Raw genomic sequence first — 22,730 nt, 5'->3', positions numbered from 1 at the left:
AATGAAATTATTGATCTGATTCTGAGCCCTGACTGGGTTGATGGGATGTCTTCCTAGGGGCCCAGCAGGACTTGTAAAAAAACTGTCCTGCCTGGTACAAGTTACGTGTGCTTGCCTTTTAACACTAGACCCGCACTGAGGCCGGATCGTGGCGCATGCACCAGATGTGTCAATCTGACAGTGCAACAAGGCTGCAACCCGCCCTCGGTTACTTCAGATATAGCATGTTGTGTTTTTCATGTGGTGACACGCCACTGTGATGGGTCATGTGATACCCGAGGCCTCTGGGCTGCGTGGTGGCTTGATTCAATGCAGCCCCCAGGCTGCAGTGGTGCCATCATTTTATGAGTGAGTTGTAGCACTCATGTCCATCGGATTTGCGAATAAACTGAGAAGCCGTTATACGCAAGATCAGTCTCAGGCATAAGCAGCACAGTGTGCACTCTGACAACAGCACACTTGCGTTGCTAATGCAGCTCTTCTCATTAGTCAGGCTTGCATCTTGCTTGCACCAGTGGTGTCAGGGAGGCACCATAAATACGAACATCACACTAAAATGTGTTAGACTAACCCCTGATGTGTGGTACTTGACAGGGATGTATGCGAAAACGAAGATGGCTGCCCATTCCATAGACAAAGAGAATAAGCATAGTTCCATATTCATCTGGCAAAACACTGGGTCAGTATCAAAGGCAGCGTCATCCCGGAGGTATACTGGATCCATGATAGCTGCTTGCACCAATCCTGGGAGGGAATCAATAACCTTCAAAAGGGGCCCTTAGCTACCATCTTACAAATAAGGCAGGGTCAAGCTGGCCCCTATTCATATACAGGAAGCATAAGTGCAGAAGGACGAAGGGCAAAACAAGAGAAGCAAAAAAGGGAGGGGAGGGCACTAGGACTAACCCTTCATTAACCAACACCCCATTTGGTACAACATTATAAGGTGAGGCGTTGAATGCATTCAAAACAATATTTTATAGATACTCACAGTCACGTTCTAGCAGACAATCCTAGAGTAAGGCAAGTCACCAATCAGTGCAGTATCTTGTGCCATTCCACCCACTCATTCAGACCTTGCATATCACAAAAATCCATTGTACTTCCTTTTTATATAAGACCTCCTCTGCTCCTACGCATCTCTGGTCCAGACATTCCAAGTTGTCCATTTGAGATTCAGGGGACCATGGCGTGTCACCCCTGAAATGCTGTACCAGTCTAGCTGATAATCTTCTCGCTTTAAAGGTACTGATATGCTTCTGTATTTTTGCCTTCACCTTTCAAGTTGTTAAAACCAATATAAAATAATCCACAGGGGGATGGGAGTCTATAGATCACAAAGCTGGGATTTCACTTGATCATTATATTCTGATGCCATATCCGGACACAGCAATACAAAAGGGGATGATGGACGGAGCGTTTGAGCAAATCAAACACTCACCCCCAGTCAACTGATCTGGGTTTAATCCATCACCATTCTTTAGCCCACTCAGCCACCCCATTTCAGACATGGCTATATGCAAATCAGTCTGACCCTGTGCCTCATGGGAACTTGGCAGTTCGGGCTGGACTGTTCCAATGAGGCACAGGGTCAGACTGATTTGCATAAGGCCATGTCTGAACTGGGGTGGCAGAGTGGGCTAAAGAATGGTGATGGATTAAACCCAGATCAGTTGACTGGGGGTGAGTGCTTGTATTGTCAACGCTCCGTCCATCATTTCCTTTGGCTTTTCTTTGTTCGCCATAAGTTGGCAGGGTATGCTCAGACGTGAGTCCCTTGCTCACTTTGCCACTGGAGTCAAGCAAGCCGGGCTGAAGAAGGCTGAAATGCCAGAAACCGGTCCTCGGTAGCTTGTTTCCGGTCCAGGGAAGGCATGGCTTGGCAGTTCGGGTTGGACTGTTCCCATGAGGCACAGGGTCAGACTGATTTGCATATGGCCATGTCTGAACTGGGGTGGCAGAGTGGGCTAAAGAATGGTGATGGATTAAACCCAGATCAGTTGACTGGGGGTGAGTGCTTGTATTGTCAACGCTCCGTCCATCATTTCCTTTGGCTTTTCTTTGTTCGCCATATCCGGACACTACTGAGTGTAACATTCTGTGATAGGGATGTTAATTTACACACATTACATCCACCACAAGGAAAATGTCTCTTCAGTGACAATGGATTTGTTCGTGGGCACATTGTTTGGACAATTACTCTACGCCTAGACGATGTAGGGTCAACTGCTGTGTGCACTAAAAGGCTATCCAATCAAATAACGTGGTCGAAAATGAAATGCTGTAGGGACACGCTCAACCTCTTGGGGGCACACCGTCCAAACCTCTGGTATGCTCTACATAAATCACAACATGGAAGGAGCGTGAAGAATCAAACATGAATTATTCCGATTCCAATTTCACATTTTTATTAAGTAAACAGTTCCAAGAAGCAATCCTCCAAGCGAAAGTTGTAAAGTTTGTTTTCTTTATTCTGAAACATATGTCGATGTCAGTCAGCTTCCAGAAGGAGCATAATTATTTACTATACAAAAGTTAACAGCCCACAGCTAACGTGTTTCGTCCCCATCCGGGACATCATCAGGGCTTAATCAATATTAATTACAATGTGAATCAACCACGGGTTTTCTTAAGACCTTCTATGACTCCAATTCCGTCAAATTCAACCCAAATTCCAAACGATCACATTCTTGAATCCAAAAATATTCATCACAACCTTCTTAGTTGTTATCCATTACAACCTGCCAACCCAGCAATATACTTCAGACAAAGTCCAAACGCTCCTAGTTCTATATTGTAACACTGTTTAGCGATGCTGTACATCAGAGTCCGCGACGCACTTTTAAGGTTGCCGGTCTATCTGGGCAGACATAATTCCTAGACATTTTCTATTTAATAGTCGCCCCCTTCTGTAAGTCACCACTGGTTTATCACCCACAAGCTCCAGTAAACCCGGTACTCCCTTCAGTAAATTCCAGTTTTTGCCAAGTGCCTTAATAATCTGATCTTTCTGAGCACAATAAGTTGATCCAAGCCCTTTAACCAATGTAAGAATGCCATCAGATCATTCTCGCACCCAGACAACATGCATATAACATCAATATATTGTTTCCAGAAGGTCAGACTGGAGTGGTAGCGGTTTTATTCATGGTAAATTAAATCAGCTTCCGACATATCGACATATATACAGGTTAATCTTAGTGCACAAGTTGCACCTACTGGAAGTCCCGGAGACTTGCACATACAACTGGTCCTTGAAAGTAAAGAAATTCCTGGTTAGTAATTGGTTGTCGAGGTCATATTCTAGATCTTGCAAATTCAGGACATCCAGGGTATCTCGCAGGCAAGCTGGTTGACTGATTCAACTCTCTATAAAAAAGTAATCAAATTGCAAAAGAGTCTCCAATGTTGACTGGATGCCAGACATAAGCTTGCCCGGAGGTGTAAGCTGAGGTTTATGAATCTTTGGCAGGACATACAATACTGAGAACAAAGGGTGAGGGTTAAGCAGAAAGTCTGCTACCTTCCTTGTAATCCATTGTTTATCCGGTGCCTCTTCCACCACCATCTAAATGAGGTTTCTCAACTCCAGTGCCAGATCCCTAGTTAAGTGAACATAATTACTTCTGACACTCAGTCAGTTGATCTCAGCCTCATAATCCTTTGTATTTAACACAACTATTACTCCACAGTTGTCTGTGGGTTTAATCACAATGCCTGGATTCTCCTGTAAGGAATTAATGGCCAGTCATTCCGCCCTTGTCGGTTTCTGGAAAACCTGGGGGGATGATTGTTTACATTCAGGGATATGTTCTTAGACTTCTTGTTTGAAGATACACACCTCAGAACCAATGGCAGAGGGTGGAGGTCAAACATCCAGGGTCTATTAAGAATAGTAGAAAACACTGAAGAAGGCGCCCTTGGTTTTTCCAAGGAAGAATTCATGCAGCCTTATCTTCTGCATAACTTCTTGAAACTCTATGCAAAACGTAAAGGGGTTATGTTAGGTGTGGGAATGATACCAAAGCCTTTGTTCAAAACACATTGTTCCATCTCAGACAGGGAGAAGTCGGGCAGATTGATTATGTTTAATAAAACAGCTGTTGGCCGTGACCTCTGGTCCAAGTCATGGGTGGTCCGGGTGACCCCTGCCTCGACCTATTGTTCGCCCCACACGGCGGTTGCCTCTATGTACCTGGTCCTGGCCTAAAAAAAAAGGGCTTACTAGATGTCCTAGATCTTCTTTCTGTCAGTTTGGAGGAGCAAAAGGGTTACGTTGTGCATTAGAAGAGGATGGTTGTTCACTCACAGAATCTTCCTCACTACTGGTATTATCGAATTTTCAGGTTTTTTTGGTGTGTGTCTCCTTAGTCTTAGCAGATTTGTGTTGGTTATACAAACCACCAGCTGGTTCTGCTGGATAATATTTGTCCTCAACATAGGGAGAGGCCCTTCCATGAGAGAACCTCTCAGATTTTCTTTCCAGACCTTTATTCTACTGATTTACAATGCCAGCTGGTCCTTAGCATCAGAGAAGGTAGACGCATTTTAAATGCTTCTTTCTGCTCCAGGATCTCCTTCAAAAGTGCATCACTCAGTCACTTAGCAGTATTAATAATGAGGATTAACTAACATTTGTTGGCTATATAACTCCAGTTCAGTTGAAATTATTTGTCTTCCAAATGTATTTTTTATCTGTACCAAGGGACTTGTGGGAGCAGCGTTGGCACATAAGTACTCGGTCATCAATGCCCCATAAAGGGCAGTACGAAGGGCAGACGTTGTATGGATACTCACAATCAGGAAAAATATGAGTATATGCAAGTATGATCATTATTACTCATTTGTTTGATTGTAGGCAGCTCAGTTTTGCCATTTGTTTTAGCAACAGCTCCTACTGGCAGGTCCTCACCTAGTAGCTTTGTGATAAATATGATTAGGTATTGGTGGCTTAACTCTGCATTATGTGTGTACAGTATTATTTGTATCCGACATACATTTTCTTATTCGGTTTGTGGTTTCTACCCCCATTTTCCTTGCCTATTCTTTTGTAAATATGGTGCACTGTTGGGTGGCACGTGGGTCCTCTTGCCCTGATGAACTTACTTGTAATTTTATAATGGCAATGAAACATGTCAGAAGTTCTTAAAATCATGGTATAAACATGTAATTTTGTTTTTACTCAAGAGACTGGGGCACACATAATACGGACCTTTAGGGATGCTGTGTGGAGTAATTTTTAATTTTTCTTTTTTAGAGTAAGGGACTAACTCTTGAGGTGAGGACCCTTTACATTTGTGGTGCAGGAAAGTGATGTAGTAGGTTAGCTTGGAATATTTTACTGCACTCATCTAGTATAGGTATATACACTCACTCTATGTGTTTTCCTGCTTTAGTAGTCAAGTACCAATGATGATGAAATGAGCCAGTTTGAAAGCACTAGCCAACAGGTTCCAGGTGGTTGCTTCCGTGAGGCACTTCCTATTTTTTTAAGAACATTTACCTTGCTATTGGTGGGTCTGTCCCTTGATAACTTATGCTGTTATATATACACACACCCCTATTCCTAACTAACTCAGAGCTTGGACAGGTTCCTAGAGTTGGCGGCGACCACAGGAGCCCTGACATTGACCTTTGTCTCTGAGGGAGGGGGAAGGATATTGGGGCTGTGTGGTTCTGAGCTTTTATGAGCAAGGGTCCCCCAGTGTCCTTTTCTTCCCTTTGCAGTTCCTCTTTTTTGTGTTTAAGACTGAATTTGGGGTAGTAGGCCACAGGGTAACTTGCTTCCTATATAGTGCTGCTGCGTTTGAACAATTCTGAATATAAAATAGAGTTGGAGTGGATTTTGAAGACTTTGACTACTATTGCGGCATTCCGTGGATTGTGCCGATATGAATAAGGAATAACCACAATAACTAGTGCGAGGTGGGAGTGGGACACAGGGAACTGTCTACAAAACACAAGGACCCTGCCCTCGGGAGGACTGTGTAGTTTAGTTGTCTGTGAATGTCATATTTCCTTTTGTGTTGTTAGAGGTAAAATAAAATACATCTTTTAACCTAAAGTTAGGGTTTAGCTGGACAATCATTTACTATTGCTACTGTCGGTACGTAGCGGTGAGAGTCTGTGTCCATCCCACTGTATCCTTCACCCCCCAAGGGAGCCCTGGACTGTCAAACGCTGAGGGGGTACTTGGCCCAGTTGCTCAAAATACATAGGAGGTCATGCACCGGGACATCAGGAGTCAAAGGCCTCAACCCCCGTGTTTAGGCCCAGTAGCTCCTGCTTGCCCAGTGGCCCTTTGAATCAGGTTCTCACAGAAGTATAAGTAGTTTCTGCAGGCCGATGTAGGTCATTGCCAACAGAACCGAATCAATGCCATACAGTAACACTGGAATCTGTTGTGGTGAAAAATGGGGAAGGATCCAGAGATAACAAATGCTTCTCTGATCCATTGATATCGAGTGAAAATAGAAGGGGTTCGAGCACACAACCCTACCGCACTTCCCTCTCAAGCCTTAAGAACTTCACAGTCTCCCTATTATGACCATAAGTAAAATAACTGGTAACATTCAAATGCAATTGTCTTAGAAACTCCACAATGGGATTCTCTACCCCAAGTTGAATCCTAATCTCTCAAAGTTGTTTCCGGTTTACATGGTCAAAGGACGAGCTACGATCCATAAAGAGAAGAAATTACCTAGCTTCGCTTTAGTATATTTGGTTACCAAAACATACAGATTGAGACCTTGCTCAATAGTACCGAGCCCAACACAAAAACCATATTGGAGGTCGAATAGAATGTTGGTTGCCTGAGCCCATTACTACAGTCAGGCCAGGAGGACAATTGAAATGTAATCAATGAAATAAATGTAACATTAAACACCTGGGATCACCTTTGTCACCCTTCTTAAAAAATTGGAACAATAACTGAATATGACTGCACTAGATCAGACATGGCTGCACTATTTGACAAATTGGTCACAAGAGTTACCCTGAGAGGCTATTGTCAACAAGAAACCTGTGCAAAATCTGGTGCCTTACAATGGGCACCGATAAATAGCAGCTTCCACTTGGGTAGGTGAAATTCCAGGTTAGTGACTGTATCTATTGCGTGAACAACATTTCAGCCGGTAGGCTCTGAATGAGAAGAAAAACAACTGTACACCTTCGTAAAATAAGCCACCCATTTATGGGCTAGATCACAGACTCAAGCAGCGGCGGGCAAATTTTTCTATATAAAAAAAGGCAATTGATAATCTGCTAAAGGGTACAGCTATTATTCACAGCTCTAGCCGTGAGCATACTCTCTTATTTGCTTTGTCCTATGTGTGAGAGCTTTTTTTATATGCAAATATATTTTGCCGCCCTTCAGACATGTCACTAGGTCCTAATTTCAACACAGTTCGAAGGCTGCTATGAGCCTGTTAACAATGCGAGTCAAACCATCTTGCTACTTTCTACTTAAGAGGTCGCAGTGGAACCTTCAAAAGAACCTTCAAAGATCTCCAAAGAAACACATAGTATCTAACATCATAAACCTCTGTGTTACAGTCCAACCAGGACATGGCAATAGCACAATTGCCTGAAACAAGCTCAGCTAACAGGGTAGACTTATCCGCTTGATTCAACTCAACCCCTTTAGGAAAGTCACCGCAGCTTAAGCAGCTCACAAGAAAATTGTGGTCACTTAGTTCAATTTCGTGTATCTAGTAATCAGAAATGCTACCGGTGATATCAGCTGTAAATAAAATAAAATCAATAACTCTATGGCAACCCGTTTCAATAAAAGTTGTTTTTGTACAACACAATTACGAGCTGTGTCAGAAGCAAAATGCAAGTTATTAGTAAATTTAGATCACCACCACAGGTAGTATGGATATAATGTCACAGCACCTCACCATGGGGACTCAACAGTTACCAGGAGGTGAGAGAGAGAGAATGACAAACAAATATTAAATTCACCCACACTACAGGAACATCAGAAGAGTGACTATCATGAAAGATTCCAAGACCCTAGCCTGTGATGTTATCATGACTGTATTAGAGGGAACAAAGATGTTGCAAAAATTAATCAGTAGGAAATTAGTTGATTTGCCATGAATCCAAAATAGTTGAAAATACAGAGAGTTTAAAAAGGACCAATTCGTTTTCCCAATACTGACAATGGCTGGACTGGGTGGTGGAGTCCTCGGGTGGTTCGGGACACTGAGGGCTGTTACATAAAGGTCCAAGTGCTCTGGGGTGCACAACCCCTGACCCTCCTCAATCTCTATGCACCCAATCAAGCTCAGGACTAATTTCTGAGATCTCATCTGGGTGATCTTCTACGGGCTCCGGAGGGTGCAATTATCCTCGGGGTGATTTCAATTTGGTTTGGGACCCGTACTGAGATCGCAGAGCACAAACTTATCAGGGCACGGGGGCCATGTAAGCGGCTCTCAAGAGAGCTATCACTGACCTGGGACTTACAGACGCCTGGAGATACTTACATCCCGACATTAAGGACTACTCCTTCACACATGTCTACCGCTTTTATTCATGAATTGACTACTGCTCTCTCTCTCTCTTTCTGATACGCTCCTTACAAACAGCTGAGATGTCTGATATCTCTATCTCAGATCACTCCCATGTCGTGGTAACCTTCCAATTTCCAAACAGACACCATAGCACTCTACCACGCTGGCGGTTTCCTCCTCACATCCTGCGTGACCTGGTGGATGTTGCGAACATCCTTAGGGAGACTGAGGCCTTCTTCATCACAAATGACAATCCTGAACCACCTGAATTCATTAAATTGGACACCTTAAAGGCAAATATTCGGGGAATCATCACATCCATCTCTATAGCTGGATCTCGGAAAGCCCAGCTTAATGAAACAAATCTTTCTAAAGACATTAAATCCCTAGAGCATAGAGACCAACACCAGCCCTCGACTCAAAATAAAAAGTGTCTTGCTATGCTTTGGGGACAATTGCGTCTACACCGCAATAACAGAGTGGAACGCTCCCTGCTAGCCCTCAAACAGAAATTTTACGTCAGGGGGGGGGTGATACAAAGTGGATGCCTGACTAGCGCGACGTCTGTGGGCGCAAGCCACAAGAGCCCACATCTCTAAAATTAAACTGGCTGATGGGTCCAGGGCCACCTCTGAGCACGACAAGTGATCAGCATGTGCGTCCTTCTACAAAAAGCTATATGCTGATGACTCTCACGCCCCAGAAGAGATCACCTTATTCCTTAACGCCTGCTCCTGGTAACCTCTTAGTTCTCACCACGCGCAACTTATGGATGACCGAATGTCGCTGGGTGAGCTGGCAAGGCCCTAAAGCAACACCCAACCGGGCAGACCCCCGGACCGGATGGACTATCTGTCGCCTTCTATCGTACCTCTCTACCCCAACTTCAAAATCACCTCCTATGCCTCTTCAATAGCTTCTCGGAAACTACAGGCCTTACCCCCTCTATGTCAGACGCAGAGGTGGTACTCCTCCCAAAGCCAGGAAAGGACCACTCACTCTGAATATCATACCGACCCATTGCTCTCCTGAACACCGATGCGAAGATCTTTACTAAGATCCTTGCAAATCGCCTTGAACCCTATTTGCCCAGCATTAGAGACCCAGATCAAGTGGGATTTATCCGTCATGGCCAAGGGGCGCATAACATACGCTGATTAGCCCATCTTGTTGAGAAGGTGCAGCATAGAACCATTCCGGCTTGCCTCGTGTAACTGGACAGAGAGAAGGCGTTTGATGGGGTGGACTGGCACTTCCCACGCACTGTGCTCCATAAGATCATTCTAAGTCTGACCATGATTTCTAGACTGATGGCCCCTTACACTAGCCGTGCTTGCGAATTAGGGTCTATGGTGGTCTCACTCCCCCTTTCTCTGTGCACAGGGGCACAAGGCAAGGCTGTCTGCTCTCTCCACTCTTGTTCGCCCTGGCGGTGGAGCCTTTGGCAATCGCAATACGCTAATAGCCAACCATTCGTGGCATCCCCTGCGGAGGCTATAAACACAAGATATCTCTATTTGCTGACGATCTTCTCCACTCTTTAACCCCCCCCCCCCGGCCTCCACACTCCTGGCACTGGCCTTGCATAGATATCTTTTGAAGGAGTCTCAGGCTTCAAGATTAATGTCACCAAATCCCATGCACTAAACCTTACCCTCTCACCTTCAGAGGTGCCGGGATTAAATGCCCTGCTCCCTCTACAATGGGCTGTGAGAACGATAAGGTATCTAGGACTTGACCTGACTTCATCCTTCACCTCTTGGACCCAAGCCAACTGACCAGCCTGCAGACATGGCATACGGGAAGGTATAAGCCTGTGGAGGAATCTTCCTTTCTCCTGGTTGGGGCGACTCAATGCGATTAAAATGTCCCTGCTCCCAAAAGTGTTCTACTTATTTCAATCCCTTCCCAATCCAATACCACGAATGGATATCCAAGCTCTCCAACAAGATCTAACTGCCTTCATATAGTGCAAAGGGGGTCCGTGCTTTTCCAATAAGCTACTTATGCTTCCCCAGATCGTGGAAGATTGGCATGCCCTAATCTTCTTGAGTACTACTCGTCGTGTCATCTCCGCTATATTACGGAATGGGTGGTTCACGAAAGCGAAAAACATTGGTTCCACATGGATCGAGCGGTCTCATGCAGACCTCTACGGGACCTGGCTTGGATTTCCATATCGGCCTGCTCCCGTAGTGCATACATAGCTACTCCCACGAAAACGGTCCTTGACATATGGGACAAACTCGCTGTCTCTCGAGGCCTGACATCACTCCCATCTCCCAAAACCCCCATAGCACGCAAACCTCTTTTCCCGCCAGCTTTGCAGCCGCATGCCTTTCTCCCATGGACAAGGGGGGAGTGACGCACCATTCAATACTTATTTCACAGGAACAAATTCAAAACCTTTCAACAGTGCAAAAAATCATTTCACATTGCAGACAATCTGAGGATGCAATACTACCAACTCCACCACTGTCTGCTCTCCCTCAATTACGTACAGGGAGCGACCAGATCGCTCACCCCCTTTGAAGCTCTAGTTGGCGCCTATGAGGGTTCATGAGGTCTAATCTCCTGCACGTATAAGGTTCTACAACACTCACTAAATTCACCAAGGAGCCTAGGGGGATCTGTATCAGTCAGGTCAGCTCCCCACTCACTGAATCAAAACACAACGATGACCGGACCTAAGCACTAGAACAGATACATGTGGACCTAATGCCTGTCTATAGCTGCCACGACTTTGTGTGCTGCATGGGCAGTTAATCATATACTGTCTTCCTCTGTAAGTCCCTGTTCTATTTGTAAAAAGGTTCCCTATTAGTGCAACCCAGTGTTAGGTGTGATAAATAAAATCCACAATACATAAATAATAATAAATTACAGAAAATGTGTATAAAGGTAGGGGGTGCCTCACGGAAGTAACACCTTGGGAGTCCACTGGTTGGTTCTCACCAGTGGGCTCAGGTTCTCATCATCAGCACACCCATACCTTAAAAAAACAAAAAATTAAATAATAATAATAATAGTGATGTGCAAGTGTGGTGAATGTGCAGTGATATAGGAGGTCACCGGTATGCTCAGAAAGGACATCCAAGCTGTAATTATGCAGGGCATGGTCGAGGGGCCAATGGTTCAGAGAAGATATCCGTTTCCAAAGAGGGTGTGCTTATGTGTCGATAACTCTGTGTGTTGTTTGTATTTTTAACTTGTTCCCTAGGAAAACATTTACATGTGAAAGGAAAGCAGAGTGGTGTTGACTGACGCGTGCCCTGAAGAAATTGCCTTAAAATAACCAGGCAATGAAACATGTTGGCCCTCTATGATAAGAGGCAACAGAGTGTCTTTTTAATGTGAGCAAACCCACAGCACAGAATAAAAGTGAACAGCTGGTGTTGGTTATAGGTCATTTTTAGTAATAATAAAGTGGTCCTTAAATGTTGGGGTCCACTTTATGGGGTCAGTTTTGAGCACTAAGAACTACACTTCAGTGCTTATAACCAGTAACTACACGACTGGTTCACTGCACATTCACCACACTTGCACATCACTATTATTATTATTATTATTTTTCTTTTGTTTTTTTAAGGTATGGGTGTGCTGATGATGAGAACCTGAGCCCACTGGTGAGAACCAACCAGTGGACTCCCATGGTGCTACTTCCGTGAGGCACCCCATACCTTTATACACATTTTTTGTAATTTCAGCACCTTATTGGCACTTATGTATTGTGGAGTTTATTTATCACACCTAACACTGGGTTGCACTAATAGTGAACATTTTTACAAATAGAACAGGGACCTACAGAGGAAGACAATATATGATTAACTGCCCATGCAGCACACGAAGTCGTGGCAGCTATAGACAGGCATTAGGTCCACATGTATCTGTTCTAGTGTCTAGGTCAGGTCTACAATACTCACGCCAGACCCAGCCCCACACATACCAGAGGCGTTGGAACACAGATGCGGGAGAAGAGATCACGCCAGAAAGCAGGGACCAACTCTGGCGCGATATTCCCAAAATCTATAAAAGCATACCCCAACGTGAATATGCCTACAAATTGATGACGCTACTATACTCCTGTTCGTCTCCAGAAGATATCCCCAAACCTCTCCTAGCAATTTTGGAGATGCCCAGGTGGAACTGGCGATCTAATCCACATCTGGTGGACCTACCCCAACGTGGTGACCTTTCGGAAAGAAGTCCTCAGTCATATTAAGGACACTGTGAGCTTTCCCGTACCACGCTCCCCCATGGTGACCTTATTGTTTACTAGGCCCTCCCGGGTGACTGCCATTACCCATTTGGATTGGCGCCTTATTGCTCAGATGCTGGGGGCAGCAAGACAATCGATAGCCCTTTATTGTAAAAAGCCGTCACCTCCCACCTATCTCCGCATGATTCCTACGGCTCTGGCATGTCGTGGCCCTAGAACTATAAATTGCACCCCCTTAACATACAGACACTAAGCTCACCCGTACCTGGCAACCACTTATCCAACATTTTACTCAGAGAAAGAACTCTCACTTTGCCCCCTCCCTCGGCAACGGGCCTTGCAGCTTTTTGAGGACTGTCTCCTGCCTTACATTAGAGGAGCCCCTCAACTGTCCCCACACTGGTCATAACTCAGAGTGGGCCTCTCCTGCTTGCTAAGCGCCTCACCTGACTCCCTCAGTTACACTCCGAGCAAACCCCACTCCCACTCTACCCCTTCCACCCCTGTCCCTGCCTCCCTCACTTGGTGACCTGGTTTCCTCGTTTGCCTCTCATATTTGGTTTTAACAGTAGTTCTGCATCACCTCCCATGAACATTCACCTTTCCACACTTGTCTACAGCTGTGCCCCCTGCCTAACGACATATCATGGCCCTTCTAACCCAAAAAGTCTTTATATGTCACATCTGCTGTATATTGTAGGATTCCTCCACAAAGGTACCTGCTGAATCCCTATCCCTACCCATAGCTCCACTTTCTCTGCTGTTGTAGTGAAATGTCAATGCAGTAAGATGCAACCAGTGTTTTATGCTATTTGTGATGACTACAGTTTCTTGTAAGATTTATTTTCAATAAAGAGATTTGAAAGAGGTAACACTTGTGAGAGGGCCAGGAAAGAGGGAAAAAAGAAGAAGGTGTGACAAGAAATCCTCTTGGGTGATGGCCTGCTTATAGATTAATAGAAAAGGTAAACAAGCAAAAAAGATTGAACCAATTAATAGACAAAGAATCTTAACCAGTTCTGTCAAGTTTAATCAATGAAAGTAGCAGCCTCCAGTCACATTAGATTGCTGGCTTTAGCTATCAAGAGGGGATAAAACAACTAAGGTATTTATTTACTCACAATTAATTGCATCAGGTTCTGCTAGCAGGGGAATAATTTTTTTCACAGATTTTCTTAGTTGTAAGTGAAGAAACCCTTGGTTGTTGCTTCTATACATGATAAGAGATGTGTTGGTTTAACCAACTGACAGATAATTAGACTAAATATTGAGCAATTTTTCTTAATGGAAGATGGCTTAGATGAATCTGGACCTTCACATAGACCTGGATCTATCCAAGTGCATTGTTACAATACTGAAGTAGGGCACCGATCTAATAGCAGAGAATTGAATAAATCCAGATGGGTTCTAGAAGGTAATACTAATTTGTGACCTGGTGTACAGAACTCTGCAAGACATTTCTAGTATGGCTGAAATTGTCCTCATTGTCCTCATTGTGGTAAATGGTAATGTTTGGGTCACCAGGTATTTGGTGTAAGGTTCACTGATCTGTTAAGGGAAATTATTTTGCCCCCATAAAGGAGACATGGCTAGTTGACAACTGGTCCCTGATGGGCTTTACTGCATTTAACAAACATGCACTAGGGGAAAGGAGGACAACCTCTCTGGGGTTGGAAAATTGTAATGTTTACAGACTTAAATCTATCCTCAAGAAAAATTAGGATGAAATGCCACTGGATTAAAGTAGTCTAGCTGAAGTTGTGAAAGACTAGGCTGATTTCAAGTGAATTGTGTTATTAAATATATATTTTATTTATTCTAGTTGTGACTCCAATGTATAGGATCTTGTTGATTTGCGGAACATTTTGAAAGGAATGTAAAAACAAATTCAGATGCAAAATGAATTTTGGGTAGTGGCTTCAATCAAAAATGAGATTTACAAAAAGTTGATATAGCGGAGGCTATTTTAGAGTAGTTTTAATATCTTTCAATATTCATCAAGGGAAATATTCTTCGTGTAAAAGCTCCGAAAAATAAACATTGGGGAAGATACTCTTTGAAAAACAGCTGATTTATTTAAATTGGTGCTTCCTGTAAAACTGTAAAGCATGGAACAGAGATTCATCGGATTGACTATATTATCATATCACCACATTTAGCATCAAAATGCATAGTATGCATGGCATTTCACAGGAGAAAGCAATAATTTTTTTCTTCATGCTCACCAGAAAATGTACAGTTATAATAAATCTGATTATATTTCACATGAATTACCCACAGCATTTGCAAACAGTAATTTTCAGAAATCGTTGCAACAGCTTAAATCGATTCAGGTAGATGGGTTCACCATTTTTGTATTTAACCTCAGTCTCTACTGGTTTGGAGTGAAGTGGTGGGTAGAGTAAACAGGGAGTGTTTAAATAATCTCCAAATATGAATACAAAAAAGAGCGGTAACGCAGAGGTGAACAAACAGGTCCCATCATGCAATAATGAAGGAAGGAAACGTCTGAATTCTGTGCATGTGTCTATTCGCAACTTTAGGAAAGACAAGAGAGTTCAGTTGATGATACACAGATATGACTATATCTATACTACTATTATAAAGGAAGAACTTTGAACCTTTGAGGCGGGTAAACTCGGGAACCACAGCGCCAATCCACACACCCGATACATCGTTGTAATCATCAGGGTGTGCAGATGGACATAGGCTATATAAACTTAATAAATATACGTAATTTCAAAAATTTACCACAAAAAAAAGTAGTCCCTTGGAAGAAGCGCCAGTCGTGACGTGCGTGCTGACGTTAGGAGCGCGGGGAGGAGCGGCGTACAGGAGCGCGAAGAGGACCGGTGGACATGAGCGCGGGGAGGAGCAGTGAGGAGCGGCGGACAGGCGGTGAGGAGCGGTGGACAGGCGGTGAGGAGCGGCGGACAGGCGGTGAGGAGCTGCGGACAGGCGGTGAGGAGCGGTGGACAGGCGGTGAGGAGCGGCGGACAGGCGGTGAGGAGCGGCGGACAGGCGGTGAGGAGCGGCGGACAGGCGGGGAGGAGCGGCGGACAGGCAGTGAGGAGCGGCGGACAGGCGGGGAGGAGCGGTGAGCGGCGGATGAGGTAGGGTATTTATTTATTTATTTAGGAGCGGTGAGCGGCGGCAAAATACAAAAGCAAACGTTACATTAAATGAAGCAAAAATGACAATCGTGAGCCAACAAAATAAAAGAGGAAGCAAACAGTGCATTACAAAAGTGAGCCAAACGGTGCATTACAGGAGGAAAAAGTGACGTGTGCAGGTTACAAAAGCGTACAAAGTAAACAGAGGTATAATACTGCATTACAGGAGGAAAAAGTGACGTGTGCAGGTTACAAAAGCGTACAAAGTAAACATACAGGTATAATTCTGCAATATATGGAAGAAGGCTCCGGGGGACCCACGGATAACATCCGGCCGGGCGGGGCCCTGAAGCCTAATTGCTCCCGGACAACGTTGGGACGGGCTGCTAGTACATTATAAAATGTATTCAACATAAGAAACTGGCCTATTGATAAAATAACAGGCAAACAATATTTCAAGTCAGACTCTGGAAACAGCAGAGGTTTTTCGGCATCTTGTCTAAACAGGATTACAGATGGAAATTGTCACTCCAGAAAGTACGAGTTCAAGGTGGTCTGGACGAATTACTTATCTTGTTTATATGCCAAACAATGATAGAACTGATACTGATAAAATGGATGAAGCTTTATTAGCTAATACATCAAGACAAAATATTACCAATGCGATTGAATCTATTAACTTAATTTGGGCTGCAAATCTTGAAAGTTACCTGGGTATCATTTTATTCAAATTCTTTGCAGTAGGCCGCAAAGCTTTTCCCCTTATATAAGTGGGTAGTGAAAAGAGAGGGGCTATAATAAGCCTTGTAAAAACCATGCTTCAATAAAAGGCATTAAAAACCTTTTGGCTTTTTACAGACTTATCATTAATGAACTTGGCCACAAAGATTTTTGAAACATTGTGCTGAATCAATTAAATGTTCTGATTGCAAATCGTAATAGAACACCTTCAGCCAAAACATAAGTTTGACTTTACTCCAGTACTTTGTGTTGGGGGAGACCTCTTGGAGATCAAAGGAGGTTAAAGATGTTAGGTATTGTTGTCTTGTGGCATTTTTTATGTCTTTGACTCAATGTGTCGATTGATTTCAGTTTTACCCAGAGAGTCAATCTGATTTTAACTGGACTATTTTCAATTATAATGCTCTTACGCTGAAATACTGGGGCCCAGTTTTAGCTACCTCTTAAAGGCAAATAATAACTCAAGGTTCCGGTAAACAATAGGCTGAGGAGTGCCTGTTAGCCTCTCTATTGTTTGGCAGTCGTTGTTCAGAACAAGTTCTTTGTCATGCTCTAAATGCTAGCACAAATTACAAATCAAACCTAAAAGTATTTTGGCAGGGTTGATAAAGTGCAATCGTTTTTAGAAAGGTGGTTTCTTCTCTACTTTCTTGAGAGCTATGACAATGATAATTACTCCCAACTCAGTTATACGAATGAAGATTCTGGTTCTAAGTGGCAGATTCAATTCCACATGTTTACTAGGCTATGTTCTCAGGAGAGATTCTGGACTCTCACAATCTGGTATTGCTCTGGTATTAAGGCTGAAACGTAAAATATGTTTGTGGGATCTAACTGCTAAAGGACAAGCTACTATTTTCCTTCTAAATAATAAACATTTGCAAAACGGGAAATTACCACTTTTGTGCTTAGCTGGGGTTCAGCAGTGTAAGCATACATTCTTGAGGGCTCCAAATGTTCAAATAATGAATATCGTGATTTTTTCATGATATTCAAAATGTAAGGCTTATTTGTAAGTGGCATCTGAATGCTTCTCAATCCTCTTACGAAGAATGCTATTGTGAAATGGTGGATCGGGGGTAATCCTTGATGGCGAATACCTTGTTTTAAGAATTCTGTGTAATTGATTTAACATACTGTATATGTGCCACTGCAGTGTACATTTTCCAATGAGCCAGTGCTATTAGACTGTATTGGATTTTTAAAAGCAAGGCAATTGTTCTTCCGACCATTGTTTTTAAAATGGGGCTTTACGTCTAGGACAGAGGAAAAAGAACTTGGAAATATAGTAATTGTGTGAACATTTCCCTGTAGTCTGTAGTAAATGTTTATTTTTTAACTATTTATGTTCCTTGTTTTAAAATGTATTGCCATTAAAAAGCATTGATGAAAATACAATTCCCAATAATCGAAAGACAGAGAAGTGACATGAATTCAACACTTTAATAAATAGCCCACAGCCCCCTTTACAGGTTGGAACAATGCTGGATATAAACAAACCCTTACTCAACAGCTTTCTTGTACACCTCGATAGCCTGGTCCATGTCCCCCTCCAAGAGATGGATCCTACCGAGCATCACGGAGCTCATGTCATGTCTGCTGAGCTGCAGAGCCATATTTAGCTGCTCTTTTGCCTGTCAAAAGAAAGGGAAATCAAGCAGAAATAGGACATGTTATTAAACCACTAAATACTTTCCAAATACAGTCCCACCCAAACAAACCTTTAATTTACACATTACAACCCAAACATATATTAATTGAAATCTATTTAGGCTCATGTGTGGATGATTTTTGCTCTTATTTTATGAAAGAATTGTGACTCACAAGGTGGGCAGTGTCAATCTTTCAGGCAGAGCGCAAAAAAAAAACGATGGCCTGCACCATAGTAACAAAAAATGTAGCTACGGGCATAGCCATTGTTCTCAGATTAACAAAAGTACTTAGCGTGTATCCTGACCTTCACCACATATCCTATGGTCAACTTTGGAAAGACATCCGAAGCCCCCACAACGGTCTGGAGGGCTGAGGGACTATGTGGGACGAAGACACACATTCCCTGCACACATTATGGACTACCAACAATTACCACAGAGTCACAGACACAGGGTACTTTGTAGGATGCCTGCCATAATAGGTCTGCCCTCTACCTGAAGAGAGATGCGCAGGAGTTGATTGGTTAACACCAAAATCTGAACTGATGCACAATTTCTGAGTAATTGATTGGATTGACACCAGCTGCCAATGTGTGGGAATATAAACTGGCCTTGTGAGCCAAGGAGTAAGCTTGCATGAACTGCACATCTTACCCACCAACTTCATTCAGCCACTTTTACAGCTCTACTCCTTTCAAACACATACTTATCATGCGCTTTAGCGCTGCTGTGGGAGTGGAAGTGCCAAAACAGAGTACCCCCCACAACACTCAATTATATGCGCTTAAAATTGTTTGCTTCCTTGAAAGGTTATGGGGAGGCTTGTAAAGACCAAAAGAGGTGCTCCATACACATACATCAAGACTGCTATAGAGGCCCCAAAAACAACAGAACCACAGTCTGACAGAAGTCAGCATTGCCAGACAAATAGATGTATAGAAGAGTGACAAGAGATGTCTGCCTTTTTGGGAGGTAGAGAAGCCATGACTGTCAGCCCGAGAGCAGCAGTAGCAGTCACTTTGGTAGAATAAGTGAAATTGTCAGTGGCTGTGTAGCTATTTAATACAAGCATTTGCAATGCAATAGGTCTCGCATTAGGAAAGTTGGAGCTATTGGTATTGTAAATGACAATTTGTTTATGTATGTGCTGGTTTTGAAAATAGCAAAATTATTAGCTTTGTCATTTACAATGCCAATTGTTATAACTTTCACAAATGTGACACCTATAGCATTTGTAATGCAATATGTGTTGTATTTACGTGACTTAGATGTATTGATATTACAAATAACAATGGCTTTAAAAATGTTTAAATAATAAATACTTAAATAAAAGTTATTGTAATTTATAATGGCAATAGCTTAAACTTTTGTAAATAACTTATGTGAAGATTATGTTCAGTGTATTTTATTCTGATGAAAATCCAAGAACAGAAGTGAAATATTAACAACTTTTTGTGACATTTGTAATAAAGCTTGAAACATTGAGAGAACATATTTGAACCAGTTATTGTTGAATGGTTGCACAGATTGATGCTGTGGTGGTGCTGAGTGATGTTGTGGTGGCGACTAGTGATGCTGTGGCATTCAATGATCCTGTGGTAGCGTATAGTGATGTTGTTGTGCCCCTTAGTGATGTTGTGGTGGTGCTGAGTGATGCTGTGGTGATGCGATAGATAGAGTGAGTGAGGGCAATAGATAGATAGAGGGAGGGCGATAGATAAATAGAGGGAGGGCGATAGATAGAGTGAGGGCGATAGATAGAGTCACTATGTTTTGGTGTGTGTTGCTATGTTTTGTTATGCTATGTGTTGTTGTGTTTTGTTATGCTATGCTGTTTTGTTTTTTATCCTATGCTTTGTTATGTTATGCTATGCTATGTTTTGTTGTTTTGTTATGCTATGCTTTGTTATGCTATGCTATGTTTTGTTGTGTTTTGCTATGCTGTGCTTTGGTATGCTATGCTATGTTTTGTTATGCTATGTTTTGTTGTTTTATTATGCTATGCTTTGTTTTGCAATGCTATGTTTTAGTTATACTATGTTTTGTTATGCTATGCTATGCTTTGTTATGCTATGCTTTGCTATGCTTTGTTATGCTATGCTTTGTTATGCTATGCTTTGTTTTGTGTTTTGTTATGCTATGTTGTGTTTTGTTATGCTAGGTTGTGTTTTGTTATGCTATGCTGTGTTTTGCTATGCTATATTTCTTGAGTTCTGGGGGGAATGACCGAGGAGAATGCGGCGATCCTGATAGAAGCAAAGAGACCTCTTCTATATGCTTGGAAGACGCCACTTACTTTTGGAGCACACGTCAAGAAGCAGAGGGATACTGAAGAGGGAAAAACTACCTCTAGGAGCCACTTCTGTGCCTAAGCGAAATCAGGTGGTTATTAGCGGTTTAAGAACAAGGGGCTCCTTCACCAACTTCTAATCAAGGACAAGCGGTCTTTTCAGGATAGATCTTCGATATACCCGTTTCCTACAACAGTTGGGGCTCTGGAAGTTCACATATATGTTTATACAACACACAATGTCATGTAGATACTAGTGTGGGAAAAACCGACCTTCTATGCACAAACGAGTGAATCAGGGCCTGGCGGCCAAAGTGAAGTGAATAATCAGAGGAGGAGAAATGCCAGAGGCCGGCCGAGCGCACTCTGGGGGAGCCTTTGAAGTCATGGGGAGGGAAGCCTGTGGGAGGCTGATGCAGGGGGGATTAGAAATGTGAGTCTTGCTAAAGATTTTTGCGCTGTAACTGTTTTTGGTGACAAAGTAATGTTTACAGCTGCCTTGCCCTTGGAAAATAAAACCTCTCGTGCTAAGTATCTCAAGAGGTAGTATAGGTGGCTATTTCTCAATGAGATTGCGTGACTGCATCTTCTAAATCAATTTTGGAGTGTAATTGATCGATAGAAGGCTGCCTTGCGTAGTGTTTTGGTAAGTTTATCTACTCCATTACAAACAAATAAAATATATTGCCCCTTCGCTCAAGTAAACTGTCCTTATCACACAAACTAAGATTGTAAACACTCCATACGAAAATCCACTATAAAAGTGAATAACGCTGCCTCAATGCGTTTATAAGCTTTAGATTGAGAGTGTAATACGGGAGCCCTAGTGAATACAAGACCCCGTTATTGTGGTTCTGATGCTTTGAGCTCAAGTGATGGATAAACTGCTAGTCACGCCCTGTGATCTTTGGCAGGTTACTGTCTGTGCAGCATTTAACTTGTGTAAGCCTGGATCGCGTATTCATGATTTGGAGAATAGTGCGTGTAATACAAGGAGGGAGGGGGGTGGGCCGAGTGCAGGAGAAATGCTGCTGGCAGGGGGAGGAAGGGTGACGAGACGCAGGCCCTGCAGTGAATAATTATGGGAGGAGAGATGCTGGGCTGAGGCAGAGCGCACCATATGGAGAGGGAGGGGGGTGGGCCGAGTTTACTGTCCTCGAGCGCTCAGCCTGGAGCTGGACACATCCTGGTAAACAAGTCACAAAGGGGATTCAGAAAGCAAGTGAGTCTTCGGTGCACGTAAAAATAAGTAAATAAATAGGCGCTGTGTCTGTTTGCGTGCTCGGCTATGAATTAAGGGCTTGTGGGCGGGCGTGATGCATTTTCCACAAACGTACATAATGCACAAGTCAACTCCATACGAAAATCCACTATAAAAGTGAATAACGCTGCCTCGATGCGTTTATAAGCTTTAGATTGAGAGTGTAATACGGGAGCCCTAGTGAATACAAGACCCCGTTATTGTGGTTCCGATGCTTTGAACTCAAGTGATGACTTTGTATTGTCAGCTGGGGTGACTTTGTATTGTCACCATTGTCGAGCGTTCAGTGTTGTCAATTTAAATTTAAAAAAACGATGTTTGGGTGCCAAGTGCACAACAGAAAGGTGCAAGTGCGCCATAATAAAATGAAAGAACGTAGTGAAAACAAAAAAAAACAAGCAGCAGTGAGGCGATGCGAGAGAGAAGGCAGGCGCTGGAGAGGGAGGGGGTGGGCTGCCCATATAGAGAGGGAGGGGGTGGGCTGCCTGCTGGGCTGGGCTGCCTCTGATGAACAAATGCGAGACACGGAAGGCAGGCGCTGGAGAGGGAGGGGGTGGGCTGCCTGCAACTCGAGCGACCATATGGAGAGGAAGGGGGGTGGACGGCCTGCGTGTGAGGGAGACTGGGCTGCCTTTGATGATCGAATGCAAGCTCGTGCACGAGGAGCTTGTGTTCACGTGATTCACGTGAACTGTTGGAAATCCTCATCGTAAAAAGTCCGTTTTGTGGATGGGTGGCAATAGGTCTCTCTGCGGGACCTAAAAAACTAAACCCATTCTAGGCTGAATTCCTACTTATTAAACCAAATTCAACACAACAGGCATGCCCACAACTGGATCCTGAACTCAAATGCATTGGGTACAAATTGCTAATAGAACACAACAAAAAAAATCTCTGGGAGACAAAATGGGTTAAATTATTACAACACAATCACA

General features: G+C 43.3%; 1 protein-coding gene across 2 annotated transcripts in view; it reads right to left on the bottom strand.

Annotated features, from left to right (window-relative positions):
• The window catches only part of BBS4 (Bardet-Biedl syndrome 4), a 566,073-nt gene that overhangs the window by 165,067 nt on the left and 378,276 nt on the right, over positions 1-22,730 (bottom strand). For both annotated transcript variants that reach the window (XM_078685031.1, XM_078685032.1), the window contains exon 8: positions 18,099-18,226. In XM_078685031.1, coding sequence (XP_078541157.1) covers positions 18,099-18,226 — 128 coding nt within the window. The remainder of the gene's footprint in view (positions 1-18,098; positions 18,227-22,730) is intronic.

Source organism: Lissotriton helveticus, chromosome 3_2 (genome assembly GCF_964261635.1).
Source record: "Lissotriton helveticus chromosome 3_2, aLisHel1.1, whole genome shotgun sequence".
In the NCBI taxonomy this organism is placed as follows: domain Eukaryota; kingdom Metazoa; phylum Chordata; class Amphibia; order Caudata; family Salamandridae; genus Lissotriton; species Lissotriton helveticus.
The sequence above is the reverse complement of the archived record's forward strand: the minus strand, read 5'-3'. Positions and strand labels throughout refer to the sequence as shown.